The 18,621-nt window shown below is 39.0% G+C and overlaps 2 protein-coding genes across 3 annotated transcripts in view; one reads left to right on the top strand and one right to left on the bottom strand.

Annotated features, from left to right (window-relative positions):
* The window catches only part of scfd2 (sec1 family domain containing 2), a 106,176-nt gene extending 92,196 nt beyond the window's left edge, over positions 1-13,980 (bottom strand). Inside the window, exons 1-2 of the mRNA XM_056765203.1 lie at positions 13,058-13,980; positions 12,551-12,716 (exon numbers count right to left, since the gene is read on the bottom strand). Of these exons, the coding sequence (XP_056621181.1) occupies positions 12,551-12,716; positions 13,058-13,871 (980 nt within the window). The 5' untranslated portion in view covers positions 13,872-13,980. The remainder of the gene's footprint in view (positions 1-12,550; positions 12,717-13,057) is intronic.
* Positions 13,981-14,031: 51 nt separating this feature from the next.
* Positions 14,032-18,621, top strand: part of fip1l1a (FIP1 like 1a (S. cerevisiae)) — a 31,278-nt gene continuing 26,688 nt past the window's right edge. Inside the window, exons 1-2 of one of the 2 annotated variants that reach the window (XM_056765204.1) lie at positions 14,032-14,527; positions 15,229-15,274. In XM_056765204.1, coding sequence (XP_056621182.1) covers positions 14,458-14,527; positions 15,229-15,274 — 116 coding nt within the window. In that variant the 5' untranslated portion in view covers positions 14,032-14,457. The remainder of the gene's footprint in view (positions 14,528-15,228; positions 15,275-18,621) is intronic. The other variant, XM_056765205.1, reaches the window with a different exon arrangement.

Raw genomic sequence — 18,621 nt, 5'->3', positions numbered from 1 at the left:
ATATCGTTCAGGCACATACATATTTCTTTATTAAAATATAATTTGAATGACAGTGGAGGTAAAGGAGAGGCCAGCATACATTAGAACGGTCTAAAAAGTATCCCAGAATGCACTTCATGAAAATGGTGAGAGAATGATAACTGTTTAGTCTAGGCAATGAGTGGCTACTTTAAAGAAGCTAAAAACTAAGATAAACAAATAAAAACTAAGTTTTTTAATGAAAAAATGCCAATTTGCATTGTTCCATAGTCTTATAACTTTATTATGATTCTGAATTTTTGGAATATGCTAACAAATGTATTGACTGCTACTATAGTCTAAACGACTAAAGGCGTTTTAAAAGCGCTGGAAAACAGTTAACAGATACTTTTCTTGCACAACCTTTCGCATCCATAAATCTTTAAAACACAATCAAGTACACGACACGTTTGGGGGTAGGTGGGTTTCCGTGAAATGGGGCCGAACTGATTTTGCATGTCATAAACAGATGCACACATAGTAAGCGTAGCTCACATGCCAGAGTAGAGACTGGACCCTCTCTGTGTGCATGCGTGTGTATGTACGCCGCGTATTCCAGGAAGATGAGGGGTCCGCCTGGAATGCATCGGAGGGGCAGCATGGTTCCAATTTACCCCCAAATCTCCCGCTTTCTCTGTGCTCCGCCCCCCATCCCTTTTCTCTCCTGCAGTGTTCATGGGGTAAGATGTCTTGACAACTGGGTTCAGTGAGTTTGCGTACGCATTAGCATCAGAACTTTGACCTATAGAGGGCAGTGTTGGTCTACGGAGATATTTATTTGCCATTTTCCCCCACAACCGTCCTGTATTGTCCAGTGTGTGTGTGGGTGTATGTGGGGTGGGGTGGGAGCTGAAGGTTCCTGGAAACCCATGACTGAGTAGTCAAGAATGGACTTTAACTGACTTTAGAATTCTTAAATGCCTTAAAATCTGTTTCTACACGCACACAAAACGGCTTCCAAAATGTGATTTCTTGAGCAATAATTGTGTGTTGTTGCTCAACACAATAGCGTATCGGGTGTGAAGGTATGTAACAGATAAACTTTGAAGAAACACAATACTTATACGCAGATGTGGTGTTCTGCAATAATCATTATGATGGGTTGACTTTTTTAGGGGGGTGATTAAGTCCATGTTTATCAACAACAGGAAACAAACAGCTCCCAGACACAGCTATGAAAATCTCAATCGTTTGCAGCCTTCAAACCAGGTCAGATGTTGTCCAATTACTCTCACTTACTGAACTAATAGCGCTTCTTTCACCGTATGCGAAACCTGCCAGATGCTCCACGTGAGAGGTGTGTGGATTTTCCATGGTAATTATGATTTGTAGCATAACGTTTGGTAAAATTAACAAACTAATATACAAAACAAAGCAAGCTAACACCACGAGTCGTCTTTACAAAAACAGTTTTTACTTGTTAAAGCTGACAACGTACCGGTCTGACACAGCAATATTGGTTCAACCAATGGCGTGAGTTTCAGGTGAGACCACCTATATGTCGACCAATGGTATACAAGGGAAGTGTTTGCAAGACTTGTTGTCATTCTTTGCAATTCTGTTAAGTGATGCCAGACACAGTGACAGACACTACACAGTTCCCTTTTAAAGGGATAGTTCAGCCGAAAAAGAAAGATGTTTAGAAGAATGTTGGCAACCAAACAAAGGTGATACCCATTGACTTAGAAGTGAATGGGTGCCGCCATTGTTTGGTTACCAACATTCTTCTAAATATCTTCTGCATAAGAAAAAAAGGTCATACACGTTCAAAATGACGAGGGTGAAACAATTATGACAGAATTTTCACTTTCGGGTGAACTATACATTTTAAGCTGCACTCAGTTTTTTTTGTTAAATTGCGATGGTTTATATGGACATTGCTGAGGCCTAAAGCTGTGAAAATGAAAAAGTACTGTAATATATGTTAATATATATCGGTCCGCATGTTTGGTGCGCACCAGGATTTGGGTGCCAGAATCTCACTCACACAAATAAACCGCACTAACAGAGTAATCTCACCAGAGTTGACCCAACATGGCATATATGAACACACCCTTAAAAAATACTTTATAGTTCAAAGTTCTTCTTGTAGAACTATTTTAATGAGAAAAGGCGACCGACTGCATGTTTAAGATTAGACATTCAAAAGAGCAAAAATAATTGCAGAGCAATACTGCGAAAAGTTTTGTGAAACTTAAATGTATCTCCATCTCTCCAAAGAGAGCCTGTCATGTGACTTCAAAGACAAATGTCAGCCGTCTTACAGAAATTGGAGGATAACGATTATGTAAGCACAATTTGCAGAAATACAAGACACAGTGAATGAAGCTCTACTTTTATAAATTACCTAGATCTGTGGAGTCTTATTACGTAAATGTTGGTTTTAATTGATAACTGCCACTGTGCAGTCGTATTTTCGGTTGTTTCATGTGTTTTTGCATGTGTTTTGTGTTAACAGGCATGTTGGCTCTGCGTGATCTTGTCTCTTTCCTGCAACTGATGTCTCTAGATGGCCATAACCAACTTTCAGTGTGATTTTTGTTGACATCTGTCCTGATGGAGGCAGAACAGACACACAATCCCATTTTTGTTCACAAAAGGAAACAAAATGACTCTGTGTTCACTTTTTGATTGGTGCGTTTAATAGTTCAATAAAGTTAAAACAATTCTTAGTCTATAAAGCATCATTCTCCAAACAAATCTTAAAGATAATATTGTACACTAATCAAGGAAACATACTGTGACTTAAGCTACACACACAAACACACACGCACATGTCTGGTTTATTATTATCTCCGTGGGGACTTACACGAGTCCACATGAGTTGTTGTGTATTCAGGTTTAGGTCCCCACCAGGATATAGAAACAAGGCCACACCAGAAGTGTAAAGAGTACCTGAAAACCATACTTAAGTAAAAGTACAGATACCTTGGCTTGCATCAAAAATTACTCCATTACAAGAAGCAAGTCACCAATTCCAAAACGACTTGAGAAAAAGTCTTACACCGTGTCCACAATGGAAGCACCAGGTGCGACGCGACACGTCAAAAGACATTAGAAACGCATTAGAACCATTATATTCTCAAATATTGTCCACACTGGATGCGGCGCAGCGAGATGCGACAAACCCATAGAACAAGCAGGTTGTCATGTCACGTCGCGCCTGTCGCATCCGGTGTAGACACGGTGTTAGAGTATCTGATTTTAACAGTACTTGAGTGTTTTACTCATACTGAATGTAGCCTCAAAGAAGCACTATACCTCAACACATAAGAGACATGGCAGTGAAAAACAAGAAATAGTTGATTCATGAGCAGAGCAATCGCATTTATATTCTTAAATCATAATAAGACTAAACACCTCAAAATTGCAACAAATCATGGCCGACACCATAACCTATTGGAAAAAGTCTCATTTAAGCTCAACTGCTCATAAGTAAACCAAACTCCCTCAAAAAGGCCTCTTCAATATAACGGATGAATAAAATAATGTTAAGTTTTAAAAATTAAAAACTCAAAGCCTTTATGAACTGGAAATGTTGGTTTTTGCCTCATCGCCAGCTGCTCTCATGTCCTCATTTCACATGTAAACCGCCAGCGACTGACAACCACCTGATATTGCACTTGTATTCACATAAAGAAGTCATGTTGTCAAGTTTTAGTACGTTACTAGTCAATACAAATGTAGTGTAGTAAAGAGTACATATACAAAAATGTAGTCAAGTAGAGATTAAAAGATAATATCTTTAATGCTCAGTACAACTTAAAATTAGCCAAAAGATACTTAAGAACAGTAAATAATTACATTTACTCCAATACTTTACACCACACCCCACATCATGAATCTCTATCATCTGAGGCTCATTTTGTTTCATGTGAGACTCCCTGAGAGGGAGATGAACCCCAAAGAGCGACACTAACCTTTAACTCACAATAAATCTCTGGACAAAGGTGTTATTCCACCACACACACACACACACATCCCACCGGAAAGAGAGTACAATTTCTGTATTTATGAAAATTGTATGTCTTAATCTCATTTGATTCTACTTATTTCACCTGATACATTTAATATAAAATAATTACAGACAAAAAAGAGTGACTTACGAGAAAAGGATTGAAGCGGCGAAGGGAAAAGATGAGAAGAGAACTTTTACTCAGATTTTGCCCAGATTTTAAGTCTGGACTTAATTTCTGCAGTCTGCAGATTTTATCAGTAAGTGTGTTTCTATTTAAAAAAAAATGAAATTTCAAAAAGTTTGCAAGTGTATGATATCTAGTTTTTAAAAAAACCTGTTCAGATTTAATAAGTCTTGTGGTGTATTCCAGCCATTAGTTCGATCACATTTATAAAAGACAGATACGGCATTACGATTATTTCCGAAACATACAACGTGTGCAGGGGGGAGGGCGGAACTAAAGCATGTGTGCACCCATTGCCAACAAAACCCAGACACAGGACTGAGGACCACAAAAGCATTTAAGGATCCATTTGCTCCTATAGGGAAAAAAAGCTGGCGTACAGATTTTTTTTAGAGCCACATAACATGAACATAAATCTCACATACTTTTAGTTATCCTGTTGTGTTTAAATCTTCCCTCTCAAAGGTTTTGCTCACAAATAAAGTTTTTGAGCAGGGCCATATGGAATCTGCAGACTTTTTTTGTTAATTCCACTTAAAAATTTTGGAAAAACCTGCAGAATAACACAGAATAGTTTTAAATTAAATGCGTTTACATTTGTACACAAATGCAGATGACGGCAGATTTGGTTCTTCTTATTTAAAGAGAGGCAACAAAGATGTGTTAATGATTGATGCTGAGACTGTATAAACTGCTATAAAAAGGGTATTTTTATAGAGTTTAAAGCAAAACGAAAGGGCGTGTGACGTTATTTTGTTGATTTTAGTTAGTAAGATTGACACTTTTCCGTATGTTCACAATTTAAAGATAACTGTAATAAAAAAATAAACTTAAAAAGAGAATTCGCCTGTCGTTCATTCTGATTTGAGATGATACAGCGTTGTTCTGTTCCTTGCTTTCATTTCAAACATCTCAAATATTATATTGTATGTCACGCTCATGTTGTGCGTGTCTACTTGTCAATAGCAAGCGCGAAAATCCACAGAATTTTCTGCGGGGATCTGCGGGCACTTATTCCGTGCCATCTCATCGAGCATTGGTTCACTGAGTGGGGAAAAAATGGAGGCCAGAGCGCTTGCACTGACTGGAAAAAGCCCAGCTGCTGGTGTAACCGTTCACCTCTTGAGGTTGTGATGTGTACCTTCCCTGAAACCTGCACAGGTCTCTCTCTGGCCTGGCGTATTTTTTGCATGTCCGGCGCTTCCATTGGAAACACTTTAAAAACTATTAAATTTGCCTGGTCGCCAGTGCCGATCTCCGCAAAAATATCACTCGCACATTAAGATTTTAAGATGCAAATGTGACAGCTTTAGGCGTAGTCTGGAGCCCTGAGACATATGACTCAGTGTGACAGTCCACGTGCGGTTCATGTCCGGCATCTTTTAGCGTTGGGAACGCTCCATCTATCTGTTTCAAACGATCTCCAAATTCAGCGTTATATCTACCGTTTAAATAACATACTGTACATCAGTGAAATGCCGTGAACAAACAAACACATCAACTCCTTTCACAATCGCAAGAGTAACGAGCTACAGCTGAAGGCTCACATCGCAGCCAATCTTGATGGTAAGTGGGTCTCCCTTATCGGTTGACACGTGGGCGAGCTATATCTTTTGCCTTTTCGTAGGCGTGCTTTTCTGGGAGAATTGCCCAATAAGGGACTAAGAAAAGTTGTTGTGTAACGCTTTTTCATGTTCGAAAAAAACTTTCTGAAACCTATACAAACCTTGTGGAGAGTATCGTCACAGAAATACTACGTAATAGCTTTCCTGAGCTCACTGGTAAAAGCATTGCATTAACAACACAAGGTTGTGGGTTCGATCCCAGGGGATTGCACATACCTAAATGTATAGGATAATGCAATGTAAAGCCCTTTGGATAAAAGCATCTGCCAAATGCATAAATGTAAATGTAATACGTCCAACTCGTTTTTTGAAAAGTTGACAAGACAGCACATTTAACACTGTAAATGAATCAGAATGCATGAAACACCGTTGCACCCCCCCTTTAAATAAAATTCACTTGGTTTGATTTATAGTCTATTTCCACAATGTACCACAATGTATTACTATCTTCACACTGTAGGGTTTACCAGGACCACACACACTTTGACGTTCAGAGCAATAACCTGAGCAGCTCAAGTACAACATACTGTAAGGGTTTAATGCTGGCAGGATAGGACACAAAGTTGGGTAGACAGGTTATAAAACACAGGGTGGAGGGTGCGTCACAAGCACACACCCCTCTGTGCCAGGACATAGTTTAAGTGTCCCACACACTCAAATCAAAGCACCACGGTACCGCACAGCCAAGAACAACCTATTACACCAGCCTGGCGGGAACATACCTGACCACACACATGCACACACTACAAGACAAGAAAGTCAAAACTAACATTCTATTCCCAAAAGTTATTGTGTAAAAAAAAGATTCGTCTTCAAATAAGATAAAAGATGAAAAGCTGAATAATCAAATTAATTGCATATATAAATATTTGCAGAGTAATGCTGCCAACTGAAGATCACTCAAATAAAGCTGCATAACTTTACCATAGCAGATGAGCAAAGCACTGAATTGACATTACAAAAAGTCAATTTATTGAGTTTGTCAGTCTCTGGAATGTCTACCTTTCACATAAGATGTGTTCTGTTCTTTTTTTTTACTGATGGTGTGTATTTTACACACATGTCAAATAGTCACTGTGATGCATTTACTATTTGTTCAACGTCTTTAAAAAAGTATGTTGTATCAGGTTATAATTTTTCAAATAAAGTAAATCAAATGAAGTGTTTATCTGAAATCTTGCAATAACGTGTTATTTCCTTGCTAATGCACTCATTTTTAAATCATATTTAAGGGATACTTCACCCAAAAAGGAAAATTCTGTCATAATTTACTCATGTTCGAGTTGTTCTAAATCTTTATAAATTTCTTTGTTCTGATGAACACAGAAAAGCAAAAATCGGTCTGGTTATATGCATCCTTCCAAATACATTTCTCTGTGTTTATCAGAACAAAGAAATTTCAACAGATTTTGAACAACTCAATGAGTTAATGACGACAGAATTTTCATTTTTGGGTGAAGTATCCCTTTAACTACAAAATGTGTACATTGTGCTTATGCAATTGTATTTCTTGGAATATGGGGGAGCATGGAACTACAAGCAAAGCTTCAGACACAGCACAATCCATCTCACCAGAGACTGCACATGTCACCGTTTCCAAGAACATAAATTCAAGTCCTCATGAACTATTTCAAGCCCACCCTACCAAAACATCAACAGACAGGTTTCCATTACAAAGAAACTCACGTTTCACCCGTAACCACACACAAAAAAAGACATCTAGTCCGACCTGAATAGGCACAGTGTACTACCAGACTGTTATTAAAAGCCGGGGTTCTTACAGTCGGTAAAGAGGAAGTCTCCTATCAGCGGACTGCGCTGGTCGCGCTCGAGACGGCTGCCTGGAATGACCACCCGTACCAACACTAAAACCAGAGACCCTGAAAGAGATCCTACAATTACAAAAGGAAACACCATACAATAAAGAGGGCTAAATTAGCCATGCAACCCACTATTACAATCCTAAAAATAAAACCTTTCATAAATATTATGCAGAGCCTATAGCTGGAGCTGAGCTAGAATAACAACATGTGACCAATCAAATTCACCTGAGCTGACAGGAACCGTGCCAATATCAGCAATACTGGGTGGGGCCACAAAATCCTATTAGTATGCATACATTTAGGTTCAAGGATTTAAACAAACCCTTTAAATTTGGAGCAAACCCACACTGGTTGTGCTTCACATATGAATGATACCGCAAACTGTGCGGCTCCATGAGGAGACGTGCGCTGTAACTTTTTTTAAACAGTCAGACTTCAAATTTTTCCATATAGGGCCTATATACTTACATTAAAGATAGATTTGTGCCATTTTTAGGGACTAGAATATCAAGAAGACTTGGTGGCGAGCTCTATTGACTTTTGCAAGCGAGCAACCACCCACATCACGTTAGCGAGCTAAAAAAATAGGAACAGCATATCAACAACAATATAGTTTTGCAGTGACATCAGTTCACAAATTAAACAAAGCTTTAAAGGGAGACTCCACCAAAAAAAACTAATTCTGTCATCATTTACTTACCATCTCGACATTTCAAAACTGTATGGCTTTTTTTGTTGTGGCAGAAAACAAGGTATTTTAAAGTATGTTTGTAACCTAATATCTCTGGACTTGCATTGGTTTTGTGTCCCGACAATAGAAGTGAATGGGTACCGGTGTTGTTCGGTCATTCAGGTTTGAAATGTCAAGGGGGTGAGTAAATCATGACTCATAGGTTCGATTACCAAGTAGGCACAAACTGATAAACCATGAAAACCATGTAAGTTGCTTTAGGAAAAGAGCATCCTTTCAATTCATGAACAACAGTTTTAAGATGATTTGTGAATGTTTTTTGACCCGGTATATTGGGATAGCTACACTAGGTTAGATATGAATGCAACCCAACACAGCCTCAAGAGACATTTAAAGACATTATGAATCTGGGGAGTTGAGTTCTTCACTTGAGGTTCAGCTGGGCCCTGTCAAAAAGCATCAAAAGCTTCGATATTTGCCTGGAGTCCGTCTAGACTCCCCTAAACAAACCCTCTGACTGACTTTCCTGCTGAGCTCAAGCTAAAAACCCACACGCTCACATTGAACGGATTTGACTGTGTGGAACTGGACCGGTTTCCTCCAGCAAGTCCTGGAGCTCCAGCTGAGAAAAGTCTGAGCCTGAACAAGAGGAAACTAGAAATGAAGTGGGTAAAATAAAGTTGCTTGCCCAAAAATCAAATGAAAAACAGAAGGGAGGAGAATCATGGCATGCTGTGGAAGATTACAATTACGGGCAGATACACGCAAACAGAAAAATGCATTTGCTCACGTACAAACATCCATTACTAAGTTAATGTGCATATCACATCATGGCAGAATGACAGAATGAGAACATACTGAGGTAATTAGCGCACACGCCTACACGAGGAATAACAGATAATTGAAAACAACATTACAAGACAACATCTAATATCTCAACGCAGCCCACACTGCAGAAGAAAACCAAAAACATGTTTTTAAAACAAATATTATAGCCCTGCAAGTAAATTATCACTGCAATAGGGAGGCTCAGAGATGACGTATTTTTGTATGCAAAACCTGGAAGTGAATTAGCATTTTAGGATTTCTGGTTCCATCCCCCAAAAACCTATGGACTTTGTTAATGGGTTTTTGGTAAATAGCCTGAAATAAGGCATGTGATAAACAAAACCCCTGAATATTTTCAAGTTTTATTCTACGATATAAAACACACCAATTATAACCCTTTGGAGACTTTTTCTAAAGCCTTGTTGTGTCTTACATTTACGCATTTGGCAAACGCTTTTATCCAAAGCGACTTACATTGCATTATCCTATACATTTATACATAGGTATGTGCAATCCTCTGGGATCGAACCCACAACCTTGCATTGTTAACGCAATGCTCTTACCACTGAGCTACAGGAAAGCTTAAGAATGGCGATTGCTAACATGTTGCATAAAGTGACTACTTCGTTTGGCGGGGACGTTAAACGTCATCGCGGATATATTCCTGTTGAAAAAAACTGTATATGCTGGGTTACACCGTGTCTACACCAGACGCAGCACGTCATAGGTATGTTTTGATGCTGGATTGACCAGGTTAAACCAGCTAAGGACCAGCACATGACCAGTTTAAACCAGCATCAAAACATACCAAAGCAGCATATACTGTTTTTTGCAACACGGAAAGCTCACAAATAAAGCAACATGGGCACAAATCCCTTAAAACATAGATTCGAAATAATTTACGGAGTTATACGTACCGAGGAACACATTTTTGATAAAGTTTGAAAGAGTTGTCGGAGGCTTGGTGGTGGTGATGTCGATATCGAGCGACCATAAATGCAGTCTGTTTATAGCTTCGTGTTAGCTTTTTACTTCTGGCGATTGCATTTTGGCTTCAAAAGAAACAGATGTGTAAATTTGTAAAGATTATCTTGATAGACAAAACGTAAACATCATGAACCTTTGTTAATGAAAGAGCTCATTTTCCAAAAGTGACTGAAATGAATGCCTGGGGCTTTGCAAACACTGGTGGCACAACTCCTGTAAACTGAGATGATTTAACTGTCCATAACTTTTTCCATTTTCATAGCATTTGCTTTATAATGGAAAACAGGATTTTTCTTGCTTGAAATTGGTAATATGTAGAAATACTCTAATCTCATGATATTTTGTTTCAGCTATGAGTAACATGCCATACATAGTGGTAAATCAATCATAAAATAAGTCGTTTTTATTTATGAGTTTTAAGAAAGTTAATGTTTCATGGTTTTCTGACTTTATGCAAGAAATGTTTTGTTAATCTCGAATTTTTATAATCCCTAATTACATTCAATCTTTAAATTTGCCATTGTGGTACTACTGCTGCCTCTTATATGATACATGGCTTGTGATAGTTCTCAGTTGTAAGTCACTTTGGATAAAACTGTCTGCAAAATAACTTTATGGAAATATACTGTAAAGGTAAATACATGCACACATCACAAACATTTCAACAAATGAAGAGCTGTCTAGATTAGTCACACCATATGGCTAACAGTGACCTGTTGTATATTCGCATGGAGGCCTTGAGAGTGTGTTTGTACTCAGTGCTGCGGTGCTATCGTAACTTGCAGATGATTGTGAAGGGATGTGGTCTTGGAATACAGCATCTGTGGTTTAGTCTACATGTGGGTAGTGGGTACGTATACGTGTGTTTATGTACAGCAACGGTTTTAGATCTCTCAAAGAACAGTGATTGATCAACAGGTTTGAGACGCCAAAATGACAAATAGCCACAATATGGCAGCTTTTGATCAGAATGTGACCTTGGTCTCTTGACACTATGGATCGGAGGTTTCCATAAGAACCCACAATGCAAAAATTATGTACCAGGCAGCAGGTTCTCAATGGCAAAAATCAGGGTATAACCAGTTCTCCAGTATGTTTTTGTGTAACTCATGAAAGGGTTCCTAACCCATAAACCGATTCGGTCTGCTTCTAAATCCTTCCCACAGCCAAAAGGGCTTTCTAAATCCCTGTCTGATGGATCTGGAAAAGAAACAGACGCACAAAACAAGTTCCTCCTTCACCAAACCCGCAAGTCTAACATGTGGTTCAGACCTAATGGGTAATAAACAGCGTTTGGTTTTCCACGTCAATTCCATTTGACTTGCAGCTGGAGTGGATGGAGTTTTGACGTTGTCACTTACACAACTTGCAAAAATCTTCTTGTATTAATAGAAAACCATACACCAGTAAGTGGATATTCTGCTATATATAGTCGACAAGAACGTTTCCATTGTGTTACCCGCACAATATTAGTTAATCGTCATTTGATGGTTGAACTCACGACCGGGTTCAAAGAAATGGCAACAATACAAAATATATTGCAAACAGCAGCAAAAACATCCAAATTCACTTACTGGGCTCATTTAAAGAAAACATGTATTTATTCAGACGTGAGTGAGCTCACCAAATACTTTTTAACCAACTGAAGTTCACACAGAACAGCAGAAACCTAGGATCACTTGTCACCACATCCTGCCCCACAGGAAATAAAATCGGTGAAACGTCCAGCAAAAACAATTTCTGTTGTTAATACAAATACATACATTCATGATGACTAAAGCAATGGTGGTCCTTCATTAAAAATACTAATCTGGGCGTCGTTCCTGTGCCAACATGTGTAACCATGGTAGCCCATTGGTTTCTTCAGATCTTTCAATCTTTGACAGCCTTTTAAAGCAGCTAAGGACCAGTGTTACAATGTTAACATTGATAGTGCCAGAGAGACGGTATTACCACTATAGACACTCTTTGAAAAATGAATGAGAGAAATATAAACAGTACTGTACAGCGCCTGTAGGAAAAGAAGTGCTGTCTGTAAAATATTTTCATTGGCTGGTCTTTACAATGGGCTTTAAGGGCATTTTCTCAACAAACTTATAGTTTTAATTGTTCAATGTATGTATGTATAGCTAACTTTATAATACCGCATCTGTCACATTTCAGCTGACTTGACTCATTGCAACAGTAATATGAAAGTTTGACAAAAAGCATTTGGTCTTGCCTACTTCAAGTTAAATTGCTTGAGGGTGTTACCTAAGCAATTCAGTGTACTGACCAGCTTACAAAGGACTTTGATTATTTTGCGCACAAGCCTCGATAATACATAATATGGCATGAACGTGGCTCTCAAGAATCCACTTGCTGTCAATTGAAAAACTCATACTAGTACCTGTTGGCCAGTTAATTTGTCATATATGTCAATGTAAATGCTCTTACTGGTTCTGTGCCAAGCAGCCAGGTGCCAAGATGCTCTGTGTGTCTGTGGGCTTCAGGTGTGTGAGCTCAAGCATGTCCACCTGAACGTCAGTCACATGACCTGGCAACTGTGGCAAAACTGAAAGGATTTTCTCTGCGAGATTGTCACCATGGTGTCCAACAGCCCCTATAGATTGAGAAGAAAGAATGTTAAATTAGAAAATGTGTAGATATAAACAACATCAATAATAAACAACAATATGTTTTTCCACCATATTGTTCCACTGGTTTGAATGAAATCTATGTGGATCTTAACTGGGAATGTGTTTGGTTTTACTGGTGGGATGTTACCAAACAGGTATTCCAACACCATTAAATCCTACTGGAATAAGGCCAACACGACACATAATGAAATTGCGTAATGGTTTTAAACAGCTGATGATTTATTCATGATAATATTTGTGACTGTAAAGTTTACACTACTTTCAGCAGGGCAGGTACTAATAACTGACCGACTGATCCACACACCTGTAAGATCAAGAGTTCTGTCAACAAACACAATTGATGCTTTGTTCGGGGCCGCTTTCCTCCTGTTTTTTGCCTGTGGAAGATTGGCCAGCTCTCCAGCTATCAGACGGCTCATGGGACCCACTGAGAAGCTCTCCTCGCGTGTATTGATAAACTCAAACAATGCATTTAGATCCGATGCAAGACATTTAATCTGTATCTGCAACTCAGGTGTGAGGGAGTGCATATCCACATCCACAAGACTCCCGAATCGCCTTTTCTCCGGCTTCTTTTTGTTGATGGTCTCAAGGTCGACATCCAGTAAGGGAAACAGATCAGAGAAAGCTGGCAGGAGATGGAGGTGCTGGCTCAGGGGTGCAAAGACCACAGGAGCATGCATGACCTCAGCAGTGTAGTTCATATCGCCCATCCACTCGCACAGTTTCTCCTCAAACTGCTCAAACACAGTGTTGCCCTCCAGATCCCCGGTCAGGTTATTCCCGAGCAGGTGAACGGAGTGAGGGACCGATGTGAAAACCACACAGTACCGGAAGCTGCTGAGAGAAATGATGTCTTTGATAATGTCTGCCGTTCTGCCTTTCAGCACGGTGCTCACCACAAACGCAGCTTTCGGATCGTTTTCTCCGCCTGATTCAAAGCTCGAGAGCTGTTTGATGTTGCGAGCGCCGGCGTCGAACAGAAGCGACGCGCCACCGGTCCAATGCAGACTTTCCATGCAGCGGTCATCCATGAAAACAACAGCCTTGTTTATTTTGGACAGCACCTTTTCCCACGTCTGTCGAGGGAAACACGTGAAGCCTTCCGCGGGCAACATATTTCCAATATACGGAGTTTTAAACTAAGACGGTGCTCAAATTATTTACATGGACTGAAGAACTGTCAAGCAAAGCCCATTCAAAACAAACCCACACGTGAGTCCCTCGAAGGTGACGTGGCACAGGGGTGTCGCGATTATTTGACGTCACTGTAAAATATCAGCTGGGAGTTTTAAAACGTGGAGAGTTGTTGCCTTTGTTTGTATATTGCGTCTCAGAATATTTGTATTTATGTCTTCGACCTTAATATTTGCATGCAAGTACATCAACACAGTATTTTTTAAGGAATTTGATTGCTTTGTTTTTTAACACATTCTTAATTGTTTGACGATCAAATATACATGCCAGTCATTTGATTGATAACAGTTTCCAAAATAGTTATTATGTTCAGTGAAGTGCTGTTTAGACTTCCTGCGTGTCACACACGTGAGCGTGAAGTGAGCCGTGTCACTCTGGTAACGCGCACCTGCTACACCAACCCGCAGCGTGTCACGCTGACAGCTGTGACAGCTAAATCTAAAACTAATAGTGCACAACTTTTGTTACTTTGTCCAAATCGGCAAATCAACGAGTTCGTTGTTCATCATGTCAACTGCAGATGTAGAGAAAAAAGCTGACGAGAGTGCTGATGACGAGACGGACTGGCTTTATGGAGGTGAGAAATGATGGTTACAAGCAAGTTTTACAAAAGTCTCAAATCTAACCAGGACAAACAAACAGTTGAGCTGTGTAAGAACCTGATCTGCCAAAAAGCACACGGTTCATATTAGGCATGACCCGAAATGTATTACAACAGAGAGAGAAGACCGTTATTTTCACAGCTGCACGTGTTTCATAACATTTACATTCAAATCAACTCTTACAAAGATCAAACACGAATACATTTTTCCGCACCTAACATAACACCGGCATGTAACAAACGCTGCTACATTTTATATCAGTTGAACTATGTTTTACATGTGATTTGATGGTATATGAACCATGAATTACCCTAGTAGATGAATTATAATGCTGCAGTGTTTCTAATGTGGTTCCTTCTAAACGCTTCATGGTATATATTTTCGATAATCAGTGGAATAATGGTCTTAAATTTAATCTGAACACTGAAATACATGTAGTGGATGAAGATGAAATTGATGAGGATTTTTGAAATTATTCATCTGAAGTCCTTCACCTCATCTGAACCCAATTTGATCTATTGTGATTTACTAAACTGTGTGTGTGGAGAAAAAGGATTATACGAATGCTGCTCTCAAGAGACGAGTCCAGAGTTTTAGCTTCGTGCTCTGTGTATTTCTGTGTAAAAAACACAAATCTTGTGCTGTGTGCTAATCTACACCTCTTTGTTGTGAATAGATGACAATTTTGCCGAAGAAGAGACCACAGAAAAAGAAGTCTTCAGGTGAGTGTCCTAGAGCCCTGCATTTCAGCCTGATGGGACCCGATAAATCTATGCGCCTAGGCCTGGGCTTTGGGCCAGATTTCAAGTCATAGTCAAAATGCGGGCAGGGTATCAGGCCTTTTTCACAGTGCCATCGTCCCCGCTCTTCTGCAGGGCATCACTTTACGATCCGGAACATGATGCGACTGTATTGAGATAAAAAGTGAGAAAAGTGCTTTCTCTTTTAGCACAACAGAATTATGGTCCGGTTGAATCTCATATTAATCTTGAGTACCTATAGAGTAGTATTGCATTCTTCATATCTTTGAAGAGTATTTCGTTTGATCACATTTATAAAAGAGAGATACAGCTGTACGATTACTTAACGACCTCCTGGGATGTGTGGGGGGAGGAACTAAATCATGAGCACACAATACATCATTGCATTATGCCTATATAACTCTGTTTATATAACATTCATCACAGATATGTCGTGCACAAACAAACTATTGATTTCTCTCACTATCACAAGAGTAACGAGCTGCATCTGCAGGCCCACAGCACAGCCAAACTTGACGCAGCGCAGCCAATCTTGATGGCAGGTGGGTCTGGTTATTGCTCGTCGGTTGACAAGCTTTTTCTTTCGCCTTGTCGTGGGCGTGCTTTCCAAGGAGAATTGCCCAATAAGGGACTGACAAAAGTTGTTACGTTATGTTTATTCATGTTCTTACAGAAAAATCCTAGATGAACTTTGGGGAAGTGTATAGAGCACAGAAATACTACATAATACGTCCAACTCGTTTTTTGACAGGTTGACCGTGTTAAGCATGAGAAGCCAACACATTTAAAATGGAAAGAAGTCAGAATGCATGAAACAACGTTAAATATAGTTTGTGATTTATTATGTTCATCTTAATGTGCGCGTTGCGGAGATCCATCCACTTATGATATCAAAATAACACAAGAGCAGTTAATGAAAGACGCTTGGTGCCGATCGGTCTATGTCACTATGTTGCACGTATCCAAAGTTTTTTCTTACAGCTGAAGCTGAATGAGGAATTAAAACAGATTCATTGCCGTTATAGTTTTTTAAATCCGTGTTCTGTGCCTGAGCAACAAGAAATACTCAAAACATTTTTCTATAGTAACATAATAAATGAAGGAAACAAAATTTATCTGATTTACCGTTGAAAACATACCTCAACAATTTTAATGGCTGCAACAGTTTAAACCGTCTCATGCCCGCCGTGCTGCGCTTAAATATGTGTCTCTGGCGCGGTTGGCAATCAAACACTGTTCAGCACCTAAGCCACAAACAAAAGATGCTCCAAAAATTTTTCTAAAGAAATGAAACGTAATATTAAAAAGGTGCGATTAAAAACAAAACAGAACTTCTTTAACTCACTCGCTGCCAGCCTCTTTAAAAAAAAGTTGCCAGCCTACGCCAGCGTTTTTTAACATTTTCACCCAACTTTAATGGCTCACAGTAAAAAATGAAGCGTTTTTTTTAAATGACGAAATAACTCGTCAATGGGGCTGAAAGAGTTAATGGAAGCTATAGGCTGTGTAATGGGGAGGTAAAAAAACACTCGGGCTGAGAATTCTGATAAGCTTTCAGACAAGGGCCGTGGCCCGTGCAGAGCTCTAGAGTGTGTCAAAATGTCTTTCAGTTTTTACAATGCAATGTGTTTTTTTATAATAGTAATATTTTATTCTTTTTGGCTTGCCATTTATCTAAACAACACTTTCTGTTATTAAGATGTTTATCCAGAGTTACCAATTGTATTTAACCTACATAAATCTTCTTTCGTCTTTGGCCGCAGTCTTTTTTTAGAAAGCAACAATACTGTCTATAATAAACAATTATTTTTTAACACTCAATTGTCAGAATCATTGTGCCAGTGTGCCACTTTCACAACATGACCAGATGCACCTAAGGCCAGGCCTAGACAATAGTTTCAGCAATGTGTTTTTAAAATACCAACTCTCAATATACAAGTAAATCACATGCGATGTAATGCCAACATTCATGATTTTATGATTCGCACTATACAATCCGACCGTCAAGCTGCTGCTACAGTTGCAGATAGGGGAAAAAACTCAGTTTAAGGTAATCGGTTTGCATCTCTGCTTCAGCTGTGCAGTGCCCTCTCAAGGGGCAACCAAAAGCTTTAATTTCAACAACAAAAATATGAAATATGAAGCTGAACTGGTTCAGAGATCTCTGGATTTATTAATGCAGTATTTTGTTGACACCACAGTGTGTAACATATCTTCTAAAGCCCCAATCAGACAGCTGATTAATAAATTTTATCAAGCATGTCTGCTTGCCAACTTAAATCAATGTTTCGTTACGTTTGATTTCATTTCCATTTATAAATGTCTAAACAGCAGAGTTTAGTCTAAAAACGTGTTCAACTCACGTTGTGTTAGGGTTTTAGCTCCTGGCAATGTCAGTATTGCCGTTCATACAGAAACCAGATTTATGGAAAATATTCACATAAATAAAACATATCCATGTCCAGGTTTGCAATTCACAGACATAAAAGGTCATATACAGTACTTGTACACATTGTTGAGTGTAACTACTTATTTAGTAATTACCTTATTTCATTACCTTTCCCGAGTAACTTACCCAACACTGCTTGTGCATTTTAAATATAAGTTTTCTTATATGTGAGAAATATTTGACATGCTGTGAGCAACTTGCTGCATCATATGTACAAATGTACAGTATATAGTTTTAAAAACGAAGTGGAATTTAAAAAATATAAATAAATGTCAACATACAAATGATATCATATTACTGTATCCCTCACAATGCACATTTAAGCGAGTATTTTCAAGACTGTGTTGTAAGCCTGCTCATGAAATAGATTCTGACACATTTACTCCCCTTCTAGTGCAAGTAGCGCTCTATAAATGAAGCGTGTACATTTAATGCCCATTTCACCGCTTCATAATGACCATGGGCGAACATTAGCGGTATGTGGCGTGTCCGTGTCGATGCACCTCTTCGGACAAATGCAGGGAATGTGTGAAGCCATGCGTGTATGACGAAACTCTTTGAACGCTTGTTAAATTCAGCAGTACATTAGGCACTGTATGTGCAGAAGGCTGATATAAATACTCTCATGCACTCATCAGAGGAGAATATTAACCATTGTTTTATTTCTCTAGTGTAGCTACACACGTTTAGCTACACACGTTGGCCGTTTCTCTAAGTCAACACAGCGTTTTTCAACGGTTGAATTGCTTTTCCTTCATTAGAATGAAGCCAAACCTTACCCAAGCATTCATTTTTCCTTCCATTGCATTGGCTTTAAATAGGTCTTATGAAGCCCCGGTTATATAGGCCTCACTTAGAC

The sequence above is a fragment of the Triplophysa dalaica genome, chromosome 13 (genome assembly GCF_015846415.1).
Source record: "Triplophysa dalaica isolate WHDGS20190420 chromosome 13, ASM1584641v1, whole genome shotgun sequence".
NCBI classification, from domain to species: domain Eukaryota; kingdom Metazoa; phylum Chordata; class Actinopteri; order Cypriniformes; family Nemacheilidae; genus Triplophysa; species Triplophysa dalaica.
Note: the sequence above shows the minus strand (reverse complement) of the source record. Positions and strands in the feature narration are given on the sequence as shown.